Source organism: Centropristis striata, chromosome 5, assembly GCF_030273125.1.
Source record: "Centropristis striata isolate RG_2023a ecotype Rhode Island chromosome 5, C.striata_1.0, whole genome shotgun sequence".
NCBI lineage: Eukaryota > Metazoa > Chordata > Actinopteri > Perciformes > Serranidae > Centropristis > Centropristis striata.
The window spans coordinates 14010687-14024629 of record NC_081521.1 but is presented as its reverse complement, the minus strand read 5'-3'; the positions used below and the strand labels follow the sequence as shown (position 1 = coordinate 14024629).

The window sequence follows — 13943 nt, the reverse complement described above, 5'->3', positions numbered from 1 at the left end:
ATGACTTGATTTACTCTAAGTCAGCTCGTAAAATGGGGCACCACTCTGTAAACAGAGAAAATATAGCCAATTCACCTAAATCAGTCTCATAAAGTTATTAAATTATCAATTTGGAACACTGATTATTAATTATGAATATAATTATAATCAAATTACCATATTAATATTTAATAGTGGTTGAAGGAATCGTGAATTCTTGACACAGCAGAGGTTAGAATATCGTTCATAATGTACGACATTAAATAGACAGCATTCGTAATCAAAAGGTATTTATTCTAAACAAGTAAAGCAAATAAAAGCACACATCTATAAAATAGAGAATACATTACAAAAGAGAAGGAAACGTGTGTGTGTGTGTGTGTGTGTGTGTGTGTGAGGGGGTTTACCACTCCTCACACAATGAGCTGTGTTCAGCTCCAGTTAATTTAATCAGTGTGTGAGCAGGTCAAAGGTTAGTATAGTTAGTTGCAGTAAGACTGACTGTCTGTATAAAGCAAGATTAACATACAACTTTGATGGTAACACGAATGTCACATAAATATACTTAAAACACACATATAAACCAAATCATTAATCACAGGTCAAATCCTAGTTGCTAAAGTCCTTGCTGATTTCTTATCTAAGCCCAGTTACATTACTCACGAGTCCGGTGAAAAAGGGGGGGAAGCCTTTTCAGTAGAAGAGTGGAAGAAGGAAGTTGAGTCAAGTTGCTGGTTGCTGGTTGTCCTTTTTGTTGAATTAGAGCTTTCTCTGACAGATGCAATGAACTTTGTGTTCATTAAATGCAACTTTGGTGTGCAGAGAAGGTCAGAGTTACAGTTGTTCAGGATCCTTGTGGACAAGGAGATTCTGGTTGTTGGAGCCTCACCTCAGCTGCAGAGGATCTCAGCAGGGAGTGAGGGAGGAGGGGGGCTGGTGGATCCAGGCCTCTGGATCCCCTCCTGGAGATCCTTCCAAGCAGGAACGGTGGAGAGAGAGCGATGGAGAGAGAGCTGTCTGCTTTATAGCAGGCCAGTGGACCTCCTGTGGGGTCAAAGGTGCCTTGACCAATGACATGACACCCGGAAGGTGTCATAAATGCAGTGCATTCTGGGAACTGAAGTTCTTGAGATCAGACAAAATGGAGGTGACTCACCATTTTGTGAGTGGGCTCAAGAAAATGTCTCATTTAGTCCACAAATGTTAAAGTCCACAAATGAACCCAAAATTCACCTGTGGTAGAATCCCAACAGGAGGCATATCGGAGGAGGCACAAGCGAGGATACACGAGAGAATCCTATGCGGAAGTCTTTTAGCGGTGGCCCCGCCCCCTGACTCGTTGAATAGACGCAGCAGCTGATCGGACTGATGTTATACATCGCAACATCGCTGTAGTTTGATACCGGAGTGAAGACAGATCACAGATTAAACTAAAGTGTGTCACCACAAGTTTTATATTTCATTTATATGATTCACCATGTAGTTAAAATCTGTTTTAATGTGGCTCTGAACAACAAAAACACCCCAAACATATTTCTACATTTATAATAAATTAAGAGAAAGATTGCTCTAGAAGTTTTTTTTTCCTTTTCGTGATCTGTTTTTTCCACCATACAGATTTATTATGGATATTATTATCAATCAATCAATCAATCAATCAATCAATCAATCAATCAATCAATCAATCAATCAAACTTTATTTATATAGCGCTTTTCATACATATAAATGCAACTCAAAGTGCTTTACAAGTGCTTTATTAAAGTAAAAAAACAAACAGTAGAGAGTATGAGAGTCTGTCCGTCAGCAAGAAACACTTTTACATTGTTTGTCATTTTCATCAGTCATCAGTAATAAAATATTGGCCGGTGTTAAGCGGACACAATCATGTACTGGGATATTAAATAATTAATTTATCACCAGGATCGTCTACTACGACGGCGTATTAGGGCAATATACGAAAAAAATAAATGAATAAATAAATAGGAACCCAGGAGAGAGGGACGCAGCCACCATGGCATGATTAAAAACAGATAACATGAGGTGATGTTACGACATCACCACATTTCATTCCTTTCTACCTGCGGGATGTTTCTTCTTCTCCATCACTCGCTCTGTTTTGGTGTTTTATCAGAGTGATCCGACTGACGCTTCCCTCCTCCTCGCGTTCACACGGAGCGATCTCTTTCAGACCTCCTCTGCTTCTTGTTGACAGTTACAGTGTAACGTTCGTCTGAACTTATTTCACAGCAGCAGGTTTATTGTTCCCAGCCTTCATTCCTCACGGTCATCCTCATTACGCGTGCCATGGAGCCGGGTTTATGGAATCTGTATTCATCTTTTTGAAGTGTGTGTGTGTGTGTGTCTGTGTCTGAGTGTGTATGTGTGTGGCACCGGACGGACCCAGTGAGGCATGGACCAGTATTACCCCCCTCCCCTGGGTCCGTATTTTTTTTTCATACTTGGCCCTAATAGTCGTCCTAATATATACAGAAGCAAATAATAATTAATAAATTATATAAAGGCATTCCCGTGCCCCTGAGCTGGACACAGTTCACAGTATAAATACACAATGGAGGTTGTTATTCATGTGCAGGTGTTTGTTAAACAGAGAAAACACTTATTATTATTATTATTATTATAAGTGCATGTCTCCAGCTGTTAAAGCGACTGACAACTGATCCAGCTGTGATCCGCTGCCGCCGTCATTAGAAACGGACGTCGCTTCACCTGACGCTTCGGAGGGAAGGACGTCTCATGTCTCTTAAATCGTTTCTCCTCTCCTCGCTTCCCTCACTTCATCACTTCGTCTCTCCATGCATCCCCGGTGGGCGGGACTAAGACGCAAGTGAATGGCGCAAGTGAGGGATGCAGGGATGCGAAATAGACGACATGGGACGCACCCATAGATGCGAAATAGTGGTAATGAGATGCAGCCGTAGGATAAGACACAGGGGCAAAGGACGTCACGTCCTTGGTGACAACACATGCGCAGTAAAGTCTGGACTGGACCTGGTGGAAGGCTCAACAGGTAACGGACAATCATGGGCTGCTTCTCAATTCCCTTAATTTTCGCCTCCTCTATCCTCTATCCTCGCTTGAACCGGAAGTTCTTTCGCGGGCGCCATCTTTAAGACCGTCCCAAAGCTCTTATTTGTGATCGGAGGATAGAGGATAGAGGATAGAGGAGGCATATCGGAGGAGGCACAAGCGAGGATACACGAGTGAATCCTATGCGGAAGTCTTTTAGCGGTGGCCCCGCCCCCTGACTCGTTGAATAGACGCAGCAGCTGATGGGACTGATGTTATACATCGCAACATCGCTGTAGTTTGATACCGGAGTGAAGACAGATCACAGATTAAACTAAAGTGTGTCACCACAAGTTTTATATTTTATTTATATGATTCACCATGTAGTTAAAATCTGTTTTAATGTGGCTCTGAACAACAAAAACACCACAAACATATTTCTACATTTATAATAAATTAAGAGAAAGATCGCTCTAGAAGTTTTTTTCCTTTTTCCTTTTTTTCCTTTTCGTGATCTGTTTTTTCCACTGTACAGATTTATTATGCATATTATTAAAGTAAAAAAACAAACAGTAGAGAGTCTCAGAGTCTGTCTGTCAGCAAGAAACACTTTTACATTGTTTGTCATTTTCATCAGTACCACGCGAGGCTGATCATTACTGAGTGACATAATTTACATTTTACCTTCATCATCTAACCTAATAAAATATTGGCCGGTGTTCAGCGGACACAATCATGTTCTGGGATATTAAATAATTAATTTATCACCAGGATCGTCTACTACGACGGCGTATTAGGGCCATATATGAAATAAATAAATGAATAAATAGGAACCCAGGGGAGAAGGACCCAGCCACCATGGCATGATTAAAAACAGATAACATGAGGTGATCTTATGACATCACCACATTTCATTCCTTTCTACCTGCGGGAGAAAGGAATCTTCTCCATCACTCGCTCTGTTTAAGGTGTTTTATCAGAATGATCCGACTGACGCTCCCCTCCTCCTCGCGTTCACACGGAGCGATCTCTTTCAGACCTCCTCTGCTTCTTGTTGACAGTTACAGTGTAACGTTCGTCTAAACTTTTTTCACAGCAGCAGGTTTATTGTTCCCAGCCTTCATTCCTCACGGTCATCCTCATGTGATGCGTCTTTACGCGTGCCATGGAGCCGGGTTTATGGAATCTTTATTCATCTTTTTGAAGTGTGTGTGTGTGTGTGTGTGTGTGTGTGTGTGTGTGTGTGTGTGTCTGTCTGTCTGTGTGTCTGTGTGTGTATGTGTGTGGCACCGGACGGATCCAGTGAGGCATGGACCAGTATTACCCCCCTCCCCCGGGTCCGTATTTTTTTTTCATACTTGGCCCTAATAGTTGTCCTAATACAGCAGCAAATAATAATTAATAAATAATATAAAGGCATTCCCGTGACCCTGAGCTGGACACAGTTCACAGTATAAATACACAATGGAGGTTGTTATTCATGTGCAGGTGTTTGTTAAACAGAGAAAACACTTATTATTTAACAGTTATTATTTAACACTTACTTATTATTATTATTATTATTATTATTATTATTAGTGCATGTCTCCAGCTGTTAAAGCGACTGACAGCTGATCCAGTTGTGATCCGCTGCCGCCGTCATTAGAAACGGACGTCGCTTCATGTGACGCTTCGGAGGGAAGGACGTCTCATGTCTCTTAAATCGTTTCTCCTCTCCTCGCTCCCCTCACTTGCGTCTCTCCATGCATCCCCGGTGGGCGGGACTAAGACGCAAGTGAACGGCGCAAGTGAGGGACGCATGGATGAGAAATAGTGTTAATGGGATGCAGCCATGGATCACCATGGATTTATGAGGCCGGCCACAGCAATGGGCCACACCATGATCACCTGGCTGGAAACCATCCTATTGTTTCTGACGCTCTCTGCTGATCATGTGTGGATTGGCGCTTTTATTTTGAAAGAGGGTGTGTGAGTGTTGAATAACATTCTGCAGCAGGATATCAGAGGCGCTGTGCCAGACAGCAACAAGGTGAGTCGAAATAATGGTCATGTTATATTTAGATGGTGACGCATATTAATGTTGATGTGACGGCAGTCTGCCGCTGAATCTCTACTCTATAATAACCTGCTCTGTGGAAGAAGGTTCTGATTGTTTGTTGGTCCGAAATAACGTGAAAGCGAAACTGAAGTAAAAAAAACAACAACGTAAAGTAAAACGAATACCCTACATTTCGACGCCATTACTCTATCTAACTAAAGTGTTACTGCAAATTAAGTTTTAAATGCGGAAAAAATGAATAACAAGTGTAAAATTCACTTTGTCGAGTCTAATAAAGTCAGTTTTGTTATCTCTGTTTGATCTATCGAAGTTTGGTTTGACGTGTCCTTAATAAGTGTTTAGAGCTGGATACATTATTCTACATGCACATTATAAAATATCTGAAATTCACATTGTTGAGCAAAAATGGCCAAAAATATGTGCTGATAGGTGCTGCCACTTTAATATAATATTTGTTTACCCTTTGGTTACTGGATCATTTGATCGCTGTGGGCGTGGCTACAGTTACATAACAGAAACAATGTGATCAGTTTATTGAGAACTGAAAACTACTTATAGCATGTGAAACATGTTGCAAATTGCCCAAAACTAACACCACTTCTTTTTTTTACCAGGTCACAAGCCTGTAGTTCCTCATTTGAAGCTCCTCTGAGATATATTGAAGTGTTTTAACAACAACAATCCTGCATTTCCTGATCATGGGCCTAATTTAATTGTTTTTACTTCAAAGTTGAATGAAAATGCTTTTGCATGCAACAGGTCACATGTGGACAGTTCAAACGTGACTAAAAATCAAGTTTCTTCAACACAAATCTAGCAGTGATAACAGTTTTCTGATTGACATCAAGTTTAAGGTGTAAGGTCAGTTCAGAAAGATGGAAATAAATAGTTCAGTGGTTCTCATGGATGTTTTATTTCTGGTTTTAGATGGTGTCCCTGTTCTGGATTCTACATCTCTACATCCTAAATCTCAGTGAAGTGACGTCTTCAGCCCATGAAAACTGATCCTGATCTTTAAAATGATGTTAACAAAACCTTGGATTGTTGCACCATTTCTGGTAAAATAATTTATTCCAGCAACCTTTAATTTGCATAAATCATGTCTCCTCCTCTTCATCATTTCTTTCTTTTTTCCTTCCTTCTCTACCACACACATTTACAGAAATGTTTCAAGAAAAGAAAATACAAAAACAGCATTTACAAAGTGCTTTGACAGAAAAGCAGAGCCAAGTGAAAGCAGAAGTCAGAAGGCAATGTAACAACAAGAAGCCAAATAGTTTGGCTGAACACAAGCAAGACATAATGAAAGTAAATGTAGTTCAACCATAAAGATACAAAAGGATAGTGAAGAGAAGACAAATGAATCAATTAAGACATGTCAGTAATACATGCAAGTACATAAAGGAATAAAAAAGGAGACAACATCACAGAGAAGACTAATTGTGCAGCTTTGTAGCTTTGTATCTTTGAGCTAGACATGCTTTAAAAGAGATCAGTGAATTCTTAAAATCAATACTAAATGGTACAGGGAGCCAGTGGAGAGAAGCCAGGATTAGAGTGAAATGATGTGTAAAAAAACCTCACTGCTGCATTTTGAACTAGTTGGAGGAAAGAGAGTGACTCCTGGTTTATGTCAGAGAGGAGGGAGTTTCAGTTTGATTAGGGTGATGTTCTTATTTAGAGGAAGCAGGACTGGACAACTTACTAAAAGTATGTGAACCCTTTGAAACTGAATGCATTTCATTTCTTTTTGTTCATTAAAATAATAATAATAATAATAATAATAATAATAAATACAATTTCTAGAGTTAATTTTAATAGCTTCTTTCCTGTATTTGATTTGCAGTATGTTTTTATTTCAACCAGGCTTCACTGAGACAGACTCTGTTTCTCTTCACAGATACTTGTGATGAATGTCTCCAGAGGACATACCCTGCCATGTCATCAAACAGAGTATCAGATAGGGAGAGAATGCTGTCCTTTATGTCCCGCTGGTAAGATCCAATAAAGCAATATTTTACTTCGGATACATATGAAGTCTTGTCATACTGCAAGGTGCTAACAATGCTTTCCAGAGTTGACCATGTGTGTGAGGACCAGAGAGAACCCACACTGACACATGGAGAACATGTAAACTCCAATAATACATTATGTTGAATGTAATTAAATTGATGGTTTTCTTTTCAACAGGAAATCGAGTTGTTAAAGATTGCACAGAGTTCAGAAGTACTTCCTGTAAGCCTTGCCTCAATGAAACCTTCATGGATCGGCCTACTGGACTTAAAAACTGTTTACCCTGTGCAAAGTGTGATGCAGGTCTGTTAATATTCCTTAATTATAAGTAGAAGTGTATTACTAAACCTACTGTAGATTTAAAGATAATAAGTAGACTTATTACTGCAAGTCCCACTGTAAACGCTGTTTAAGAACTGAGAAAACTGTTGCAGATTATTTAACAATGTCACTGCAACAATGCAGAGACTCATTTTGATCAGTTCACTGCACAGAAGAATTACAGACTGCAAGCAGACATGAAGACCTCAAGTGTTCTGAAATACTAGTCATTTATGTCATAACAGCCTCTTTTCACATCAGTAAACAGGAACATGTTCAACTATTGACTTGACAAGTTCTGTCTTTATGAGGTCAAAGGCCCTAATTTATCAAACGAACGTAGAAACCAGCGCAGATCCAGCATATATATATCGTCTTACGATAGGGTTCACGTGTGATTTGTCAAATGTTCGTATCTCACCAATCACAGCGTAAGAATGTGTTGGATGTCGATGGAAAGATAAATGGTGGCTGGAAAAAGGCATCATTTGAATATTATGCCCTAATATATATATATAATTTATATCCGATTCGGATGCCTCGCCCCGAGAGTTTACGACACTGTAGGACGCAATTTGGCCAAAAAGAGGATTTTTTTTTTTGCTTTTCTTTTTTTAAGTCACCTTTGTTAGAAAAGTGAACCGGGGGGCAGCAAGATGGCGGCGTAGAGAGTAGTTGACTTTTTCTGAGCTCCGCACCACCGCACTGATATTTTCTGCATAACTCCGCCCAATTTAACATTTGCAACAATTTTCATGTCGTGCATTTTAATATGAGTATTGATGAGTATTTTCTGAGACGCCAAGACAAAATGCAACCAAAAGAAAGTAGAAAATCGACCAAGACGAGCAGACCAGAAGATACTGCTAGCTTGCCTGACTTTCCCCCAGTGGAGGAAGAGCCACACCTGCTGCTAGCTAACACCAAGGATGTCCTTGACCCAGCTTTTCGCCAAACTATTCAAGACATAACAGCAAACATAACCAGGGTGATTGATGAAAAGCTGGGGCCACTATCCCAAACTATACAGGCCCACGGCGAGCAGCTGAAAAAGATCGAGGAGAGAACCACCGGGGCAGAGAACAGGGTAGCTGCGGCTGAACACATCACCGAGTCGGTGGAGACGCGGGTTCAGGTGCTTGATAAGCAAATACAAAGCATGGCCGAGCATATCGATGACCTCAAGAACAGAGGCAGGAGAAAAAATGTTCGGGCTATTGGTTCACCGGAAGATGCGGAGTGAAGTAACCCAACAAAGTTTTTCGAGAGTTGGATACCCGACCTGCTCGGGCTGGAGACGAAAGCTGGCCACGTCAAAATTGAAATGGCTCACCGCACCCTAGCTCCAAAGCCGGGACCGAACCAGCGACCGCGACCCGTCCTAATCAGGTTTCACAACTGCTGGACGCCACAAGACGCAGCGGGACCGTGAACTACCAAGAGTCCAGCATCATGTTTTTCCAGCATTTGTCAGCCGCATTTGACAGCGCAACTGTGTCAACCTCTCCACACGATCTTCAACCTCATTCTGCAGTTGGGGCGTGTGGCACTGTGGAAGATTTCCTGTGCTGTGCTGGTGCCAAAAATAAAATGTCCAGCTGGACTTAATGACTACAGACCAGTAGCCCTCACTTCTCACATCATGAAGACATTGGAGTGGCTGATTCTACGCCTACTGAGAGCTGAAGTCAAAGACAAACTCGACCCCCTGCAGTTTGCATACAAACAACACATGGGAGTGAACGATGCTGTCCTCTACATGCTTCACCGTGCCCTTGCTCATCTGGAGGAAACTGGTGCTTATGTGAGAAACATGTTCTCTGATTTTTCAAGCGCATTCAACACCATCCAACCCAACATATTCAAAAACAAGCTCACAGAAATGGGAGTGGATCTTTCCTTTATGTCCTGGATCACAGATTACCTGACAGGAAGACCACAGTATGTCAGGTTGGGGAACTGTGTTTCTGGGACATTAATGAGCAGCACAGGGGGTCCACAAGGCACTGTTCTGGCTCCACTCCTGTTCACACTGTACACAGGGGCTCCACAAGGCACTGTTCTGGCTCCATTCCTGTTTACACTGTTTCAAATACAACTCTGAGTCCTGCCACATCCAGAAGTACTCGGACGACACTGCTATTGTGGCGTGTATCAGGAATGGACAGGAATCTGAATATCTGGAGCTGATAAAAGCTTTCAGTGACTGGAGTCACAAGAACTATCTCCTCCTGAACACCTCAAAGACTAAGGAAATGATCATAGATTTCAGTAGTTTCAAGCCCCCCCTTCAGCCAGTGAATCCCTGTGGGGTGGACATGGAGGTGGTGCCAAGTTCTAAGTATCTAGGTGTATACCTGGATAATAAGTTAAAAAAAGGTTTGCCACCATTAAAAAAGAACTCAGCAGAGTTTTATCAGCTCCAGGCATTGATACAATAGTCTAAGATCAATTCTCCGACTCAGACGTGTGGACTTCACCCTGACTCAAATTTGCATACACCAGCTGAGACATGAAGTGAGATCTGATCGTACCCTCCGCTCACGGCCACTTTCTGTCGTACGCTCGTTTGATAAATGAGGGCCAAAGTATTAGCTTAGATATTCTTAGCTATTCTGTGTTTCTGTGAGGGTTTGTTTTTACTCCATTTTTACTGTTAGATCCACACTACCATTACTACTAGTCTTCACATGTTCTGAAGATGTCATAAAAACTAAAGATTGCCTTTAAATCTGATGTATTTTTCCATGTTGTTCTCTAGTATATTAGACAAAGTAAACGTTTAGTATGTCCACATATATATAAAGCCTATGTCCTTGTGTTGACAGGTTTTGGTTTAAAAATAAAGAGGTCATGTACAGATACATCAGATACAGCTTGTGAACCACTGGAGGGATTCTACTGTTCAGACTCTACAGAGGGCGGCTGTGTGGAAGCAAAGAAACACACACACTGTCTACCAGGACAATACATCAGCAGAAAAGGTGACTTTTCTTGTTCTGACTAAAAGATTATAGTAGAAAGGTTCCGTTTTTACTTAATCTTACTTGAGAACGGCAACGTTCAGGCAAATGACCTTAAAGGGATAGTTTGGATTTTTTATAAGTTGGGTTGTATGGAGTACTTATTCTTAGTCTATTACGATCGACATGTGATGGACGCAAAAATGAATTAGCTGTTTTTTTTGCCTGTTTGAGTTGTTGTAGTTGTTGGTTCTGCAGTGGGAAAATGGTGGTGAAGTTGGAACATTGTTTATTGTTGCATTGTGAACAAATTTCCTTTGTCTATTGGACAGAATATATGAAGGAACGAGTGGACACTTTTTCGAGGCAAGTCACGGACTTCATTGTATTGTTCATAGTTTTTTCACTTTTATGTGGCATTGATCCGCTGTGCGATTAAATCCATTATCCACCATTCTGTCGCTAAATAATTTAAAGACTTCTTCGTTTTTGTATGTAGCCACAAGCAAGTATGTTACTACCTGTAACTACGTTGACTGATGTTGATTGTCAAATTTACCCAAATTAAACCCAGAGTGTGCTGTGTTTTGGTTGGCTTCCCTCCTTTGGTTCGGACTGTGTTTGCACCTACAGTGAACCCAACTCTGGTGCACTAGGAAGTGAACTGGAACCCCATTTTTTTGGCCAACCAGAGTTCAGTTCTTTGGTCCTCACTGGAGTTCATTTGAGCATTCAGACAAGCAAAACCCAAACGGACTATCCAACAAAACACACCAGAGTTTGTTTCACACGGACCAAACAGCTCAGGTGTGAATGCCCCCTTACTCTCTGCATGTAGACTGGAGAGATAAACCTGCTACTAGCCGCCTGTTTCAGACAGTATTTCTCAGCACAGCGAGGTCTATGTGAGACTAAAGAGTGATATCTCCATCTTCCCTGCATGATATGCAGGGCTGCCTAAGGAGGTATGGTGACGAGTCCATGGAGGTCTGAGCTGATGGATGGTTGAACAAACAGGACTTTGACCAAACCTCTGACGTGATGTGATGTGACTCACTCAGGAGAGCACAGTTCAAGTTCCGTCTGAAACTGTCACAGTTGTACTTTTTTAACCAAGACCATGATCTTTGCCTGAACTTAACCAAGTAGTTTTGTTTTGTCTCATGAAATTAAAAAAATCTATCTGACTACCCTACATGTCCAAAAAGGAATCTAAAGGGTACTGGTGTATTAATGTGGCCAAGGGCTCCTGATCAAGTGTCTGTATGTGAAGCGTTGGGAATAAGATCTTTGCTTATTCAGACATCTACAGCCAATGACAGCCAACCACTCACACCTCTTTGCTATTGGTAAAAGCTGTGAAGGTTGCCACTTGAAGCAAATGTTTTGAGTGTGAACATGTTATGTCATGTTATTGATTTATTGATAATTTTCTCTTCATAAATCATTCTAATTGTTTGTCATTGTCATTGTCAAATGTCATTATGGCCATTGTCCAGACAAACCAGATGTTACATTGATTAAAAAAAGACAACATTTGTGTTGAAATGCAATTTATATAATTTCTTGACAATCTAGTTGTTACCTGGCATTAAGATATTTGCACACATTTCCTGGTTTAAATATTTGTATGGAGGATGACATGGATAGTATTTGTGTTCAAACAAACAGTATTTTGTTTTTTTCTGGAAAACTGGTGTGATTCCTTATTCTCGGTGAATTAAAATCCCACCTTGTTAATATAAAAGCTTGTGGAAGATGTTTTTTGTGCCTTAAAACAAACAGATGTTTGTGACATTGAACTAAATATTTCTATCAATGTGTACAGGAACAGCATTGACGGACACTGAGTGCTCTGACTGCAGTGATGGAACATTTTCAGATGGGACATTTTTTACTTGTCAGGCACACAAACAGTAAGTGAAGCAGAAACATGGAAACATCTGTAGTCTTCATGGTGTCCTACAAATAATCCTTAAAATATGCCCTCTGTCATTCCAGATGTGAATCCATCAATCTTCAGCTGATAAAAGCAGGAAGTACTTCAATAGATGCTGAATGTGGAGAAAAAAGTTCACTTAACATCGGAGCTGTCATCGGCGGAGTTGTTGCTGCTGTTGCTGTTGTTGTACTATTATCAGTGATTGGAAGGATTATCTTTGTCAAGCGGTATCTCAGAAACCAGAAAGGAAGTCCAGACTCAGGTATGACTGGCAATTAGACATTAATGTTCTTGTATTTTTCATACATAATGATATTGTCTGTCAAATCATCAAGTTGTTGATTCAGGTTTCTTTAATTTCTTAATTACAGGAAATAGTAAAGACAACACCAAACAGGTATGTATTAAACTCTCTTCACTGTTATTGCTCACTACATTTTACTATGTGTACAGTGCCAAGTGGAAATAATAATTATTATTCTAATAATTAATTTTTGTCACTTTTGTCTATACTCTATCAGAATGATGATGAAAGTTTACCGATGAATTCAACAGATGAACCCTCTGCAGGTAAGACACGAGGTCATTCTTCATGTTCAATGTTCATTTCACTCCCAACTATACAAAATGTTTCTGGTTCAACTCAATGTATATGTTTTCTTGGTAAAGATCCCTGAAGGTCCCGAGTCACAAGCTTCTGGGCCTCATTTAATGCAGGCTAACTGGAACTCTGCTGCAGGCCTGAACACCTCAACAGGAGCAATTGTGGCTTTTAACCCTTTAAGCCCTCCTCAAATTTTGCACCCAGTGGACACCTTTGTGGCAAAAATGTACAAAGATTTTCATAAATCTCTGAAACAACTTCAGACTTGTGAAACTACCAAATATTCAATAATTTCCAGGATTTTAACCATTTATGTGCCAATGTATATTTTTGAATTATTTCATAATTTCTTCCAAAACACACAAAAATGTTTTATTTTCCACATAATAAATAGTAGGGGGATGGGGCTTTGGTGGAGATTAGAGTCTTGATAAATAAGATTTAACAAAGATTAGCAACACAATTTATTTGATTGTATTTTTATGCAGTGCCAGATACTCCATCTGGACACCTTTGTGGACAAAAATGGCTCATTGAATTCCAATTAAACCACATTTTTAAAATCTCACTGCCATCATGGTATAACACCATGCATTCTGTGAGGTCAGCATTTCATTTTGAGGAAAAGTATTGACATTTGACATTATTACTGTATTCCACCGTGTGTGAGTGTGTGTGTGTGTGTGTGTGTGTGTGTGTGTGTGTGTGTGTGTGGCTAATCTTTGACCTATCAAAGACTCTAATCGCCACCAAAGTTCCATCCCTCTACTATCTATTATATGGAAAATAATTCATTTTTTGTGTAGAAAATTTGTGCGTGTAGAACTTTTGGAAATAAATTATGGAATAATTTAAGTCTGAAGTTGTTTAAGAGATATATGAAATAAAAGCAGAAAGAATATTGATGTATGGTGATTTAATAGCAGTTTTTTTTGTGCGTGTACATTTTTGCCACAAAGGTGTCCAGAGGGTGCAAAATGCATCAATAGAGCATAAAAGACATGTAAGAGAGAAAGACATTGGATTTAAATAAA

General features: G+C 40.2%; 1 protein-coding gene across 3 annotated transcripts in view; it reads left to right on the top strand.

Annotated features, from left to right (window-relative positions):
- Positions 1–13277, top strand: part of LOC131971344 (tumor necrosis factor receptor superfamily member 14-like) — a 45164-nt gene extending 31887 nt beyond the window's left edge. The window contains exons 1-10 of one of the 3 annotated variants that reach the window (XM_059332754.1): positions 4786–5036; positions 5994–6124; positions 6967–7060; positions 7257–7382; positions 10229–10384; positions 12192–12279; positions 12365–12567; positions 12677–12702; positions 12827–12875; positions 12975–13277. In XM_059332754.1, coding sequence (XP_059188737.1) covers positions 6086–6124; positions 6967–7060; positions 7257–7382; positions 10229–10384; positions 12192–12279; positions 12365–12567; positions 12677–12702; positions 12827–12875; positions 12975–12982 — 789 coding nt within the window. In that variant the 5' untranslated portion in view covers positions 4786–5036; positions 5994–6085 and the 3' untranslated portion in view covers positions 12983–13277. Of the gene's footprint in view, positions 1–4785; positions 5037–5993; positions 6125–6966; positions 7061–7256; positions 7383–10228; positions 10385–12191; positions 12280–12364; positions 12568–12676; positions 12703–12826; positions 12876–12974 lie in introns of those variants that run through there. The other 2 variants (XM_059332755.1, XM_059332753.1) reach the window with 2 other exon arrangements.
- The last annotated feature ends 666 nt before the right edge of the window (positions 13278–13943 follow it).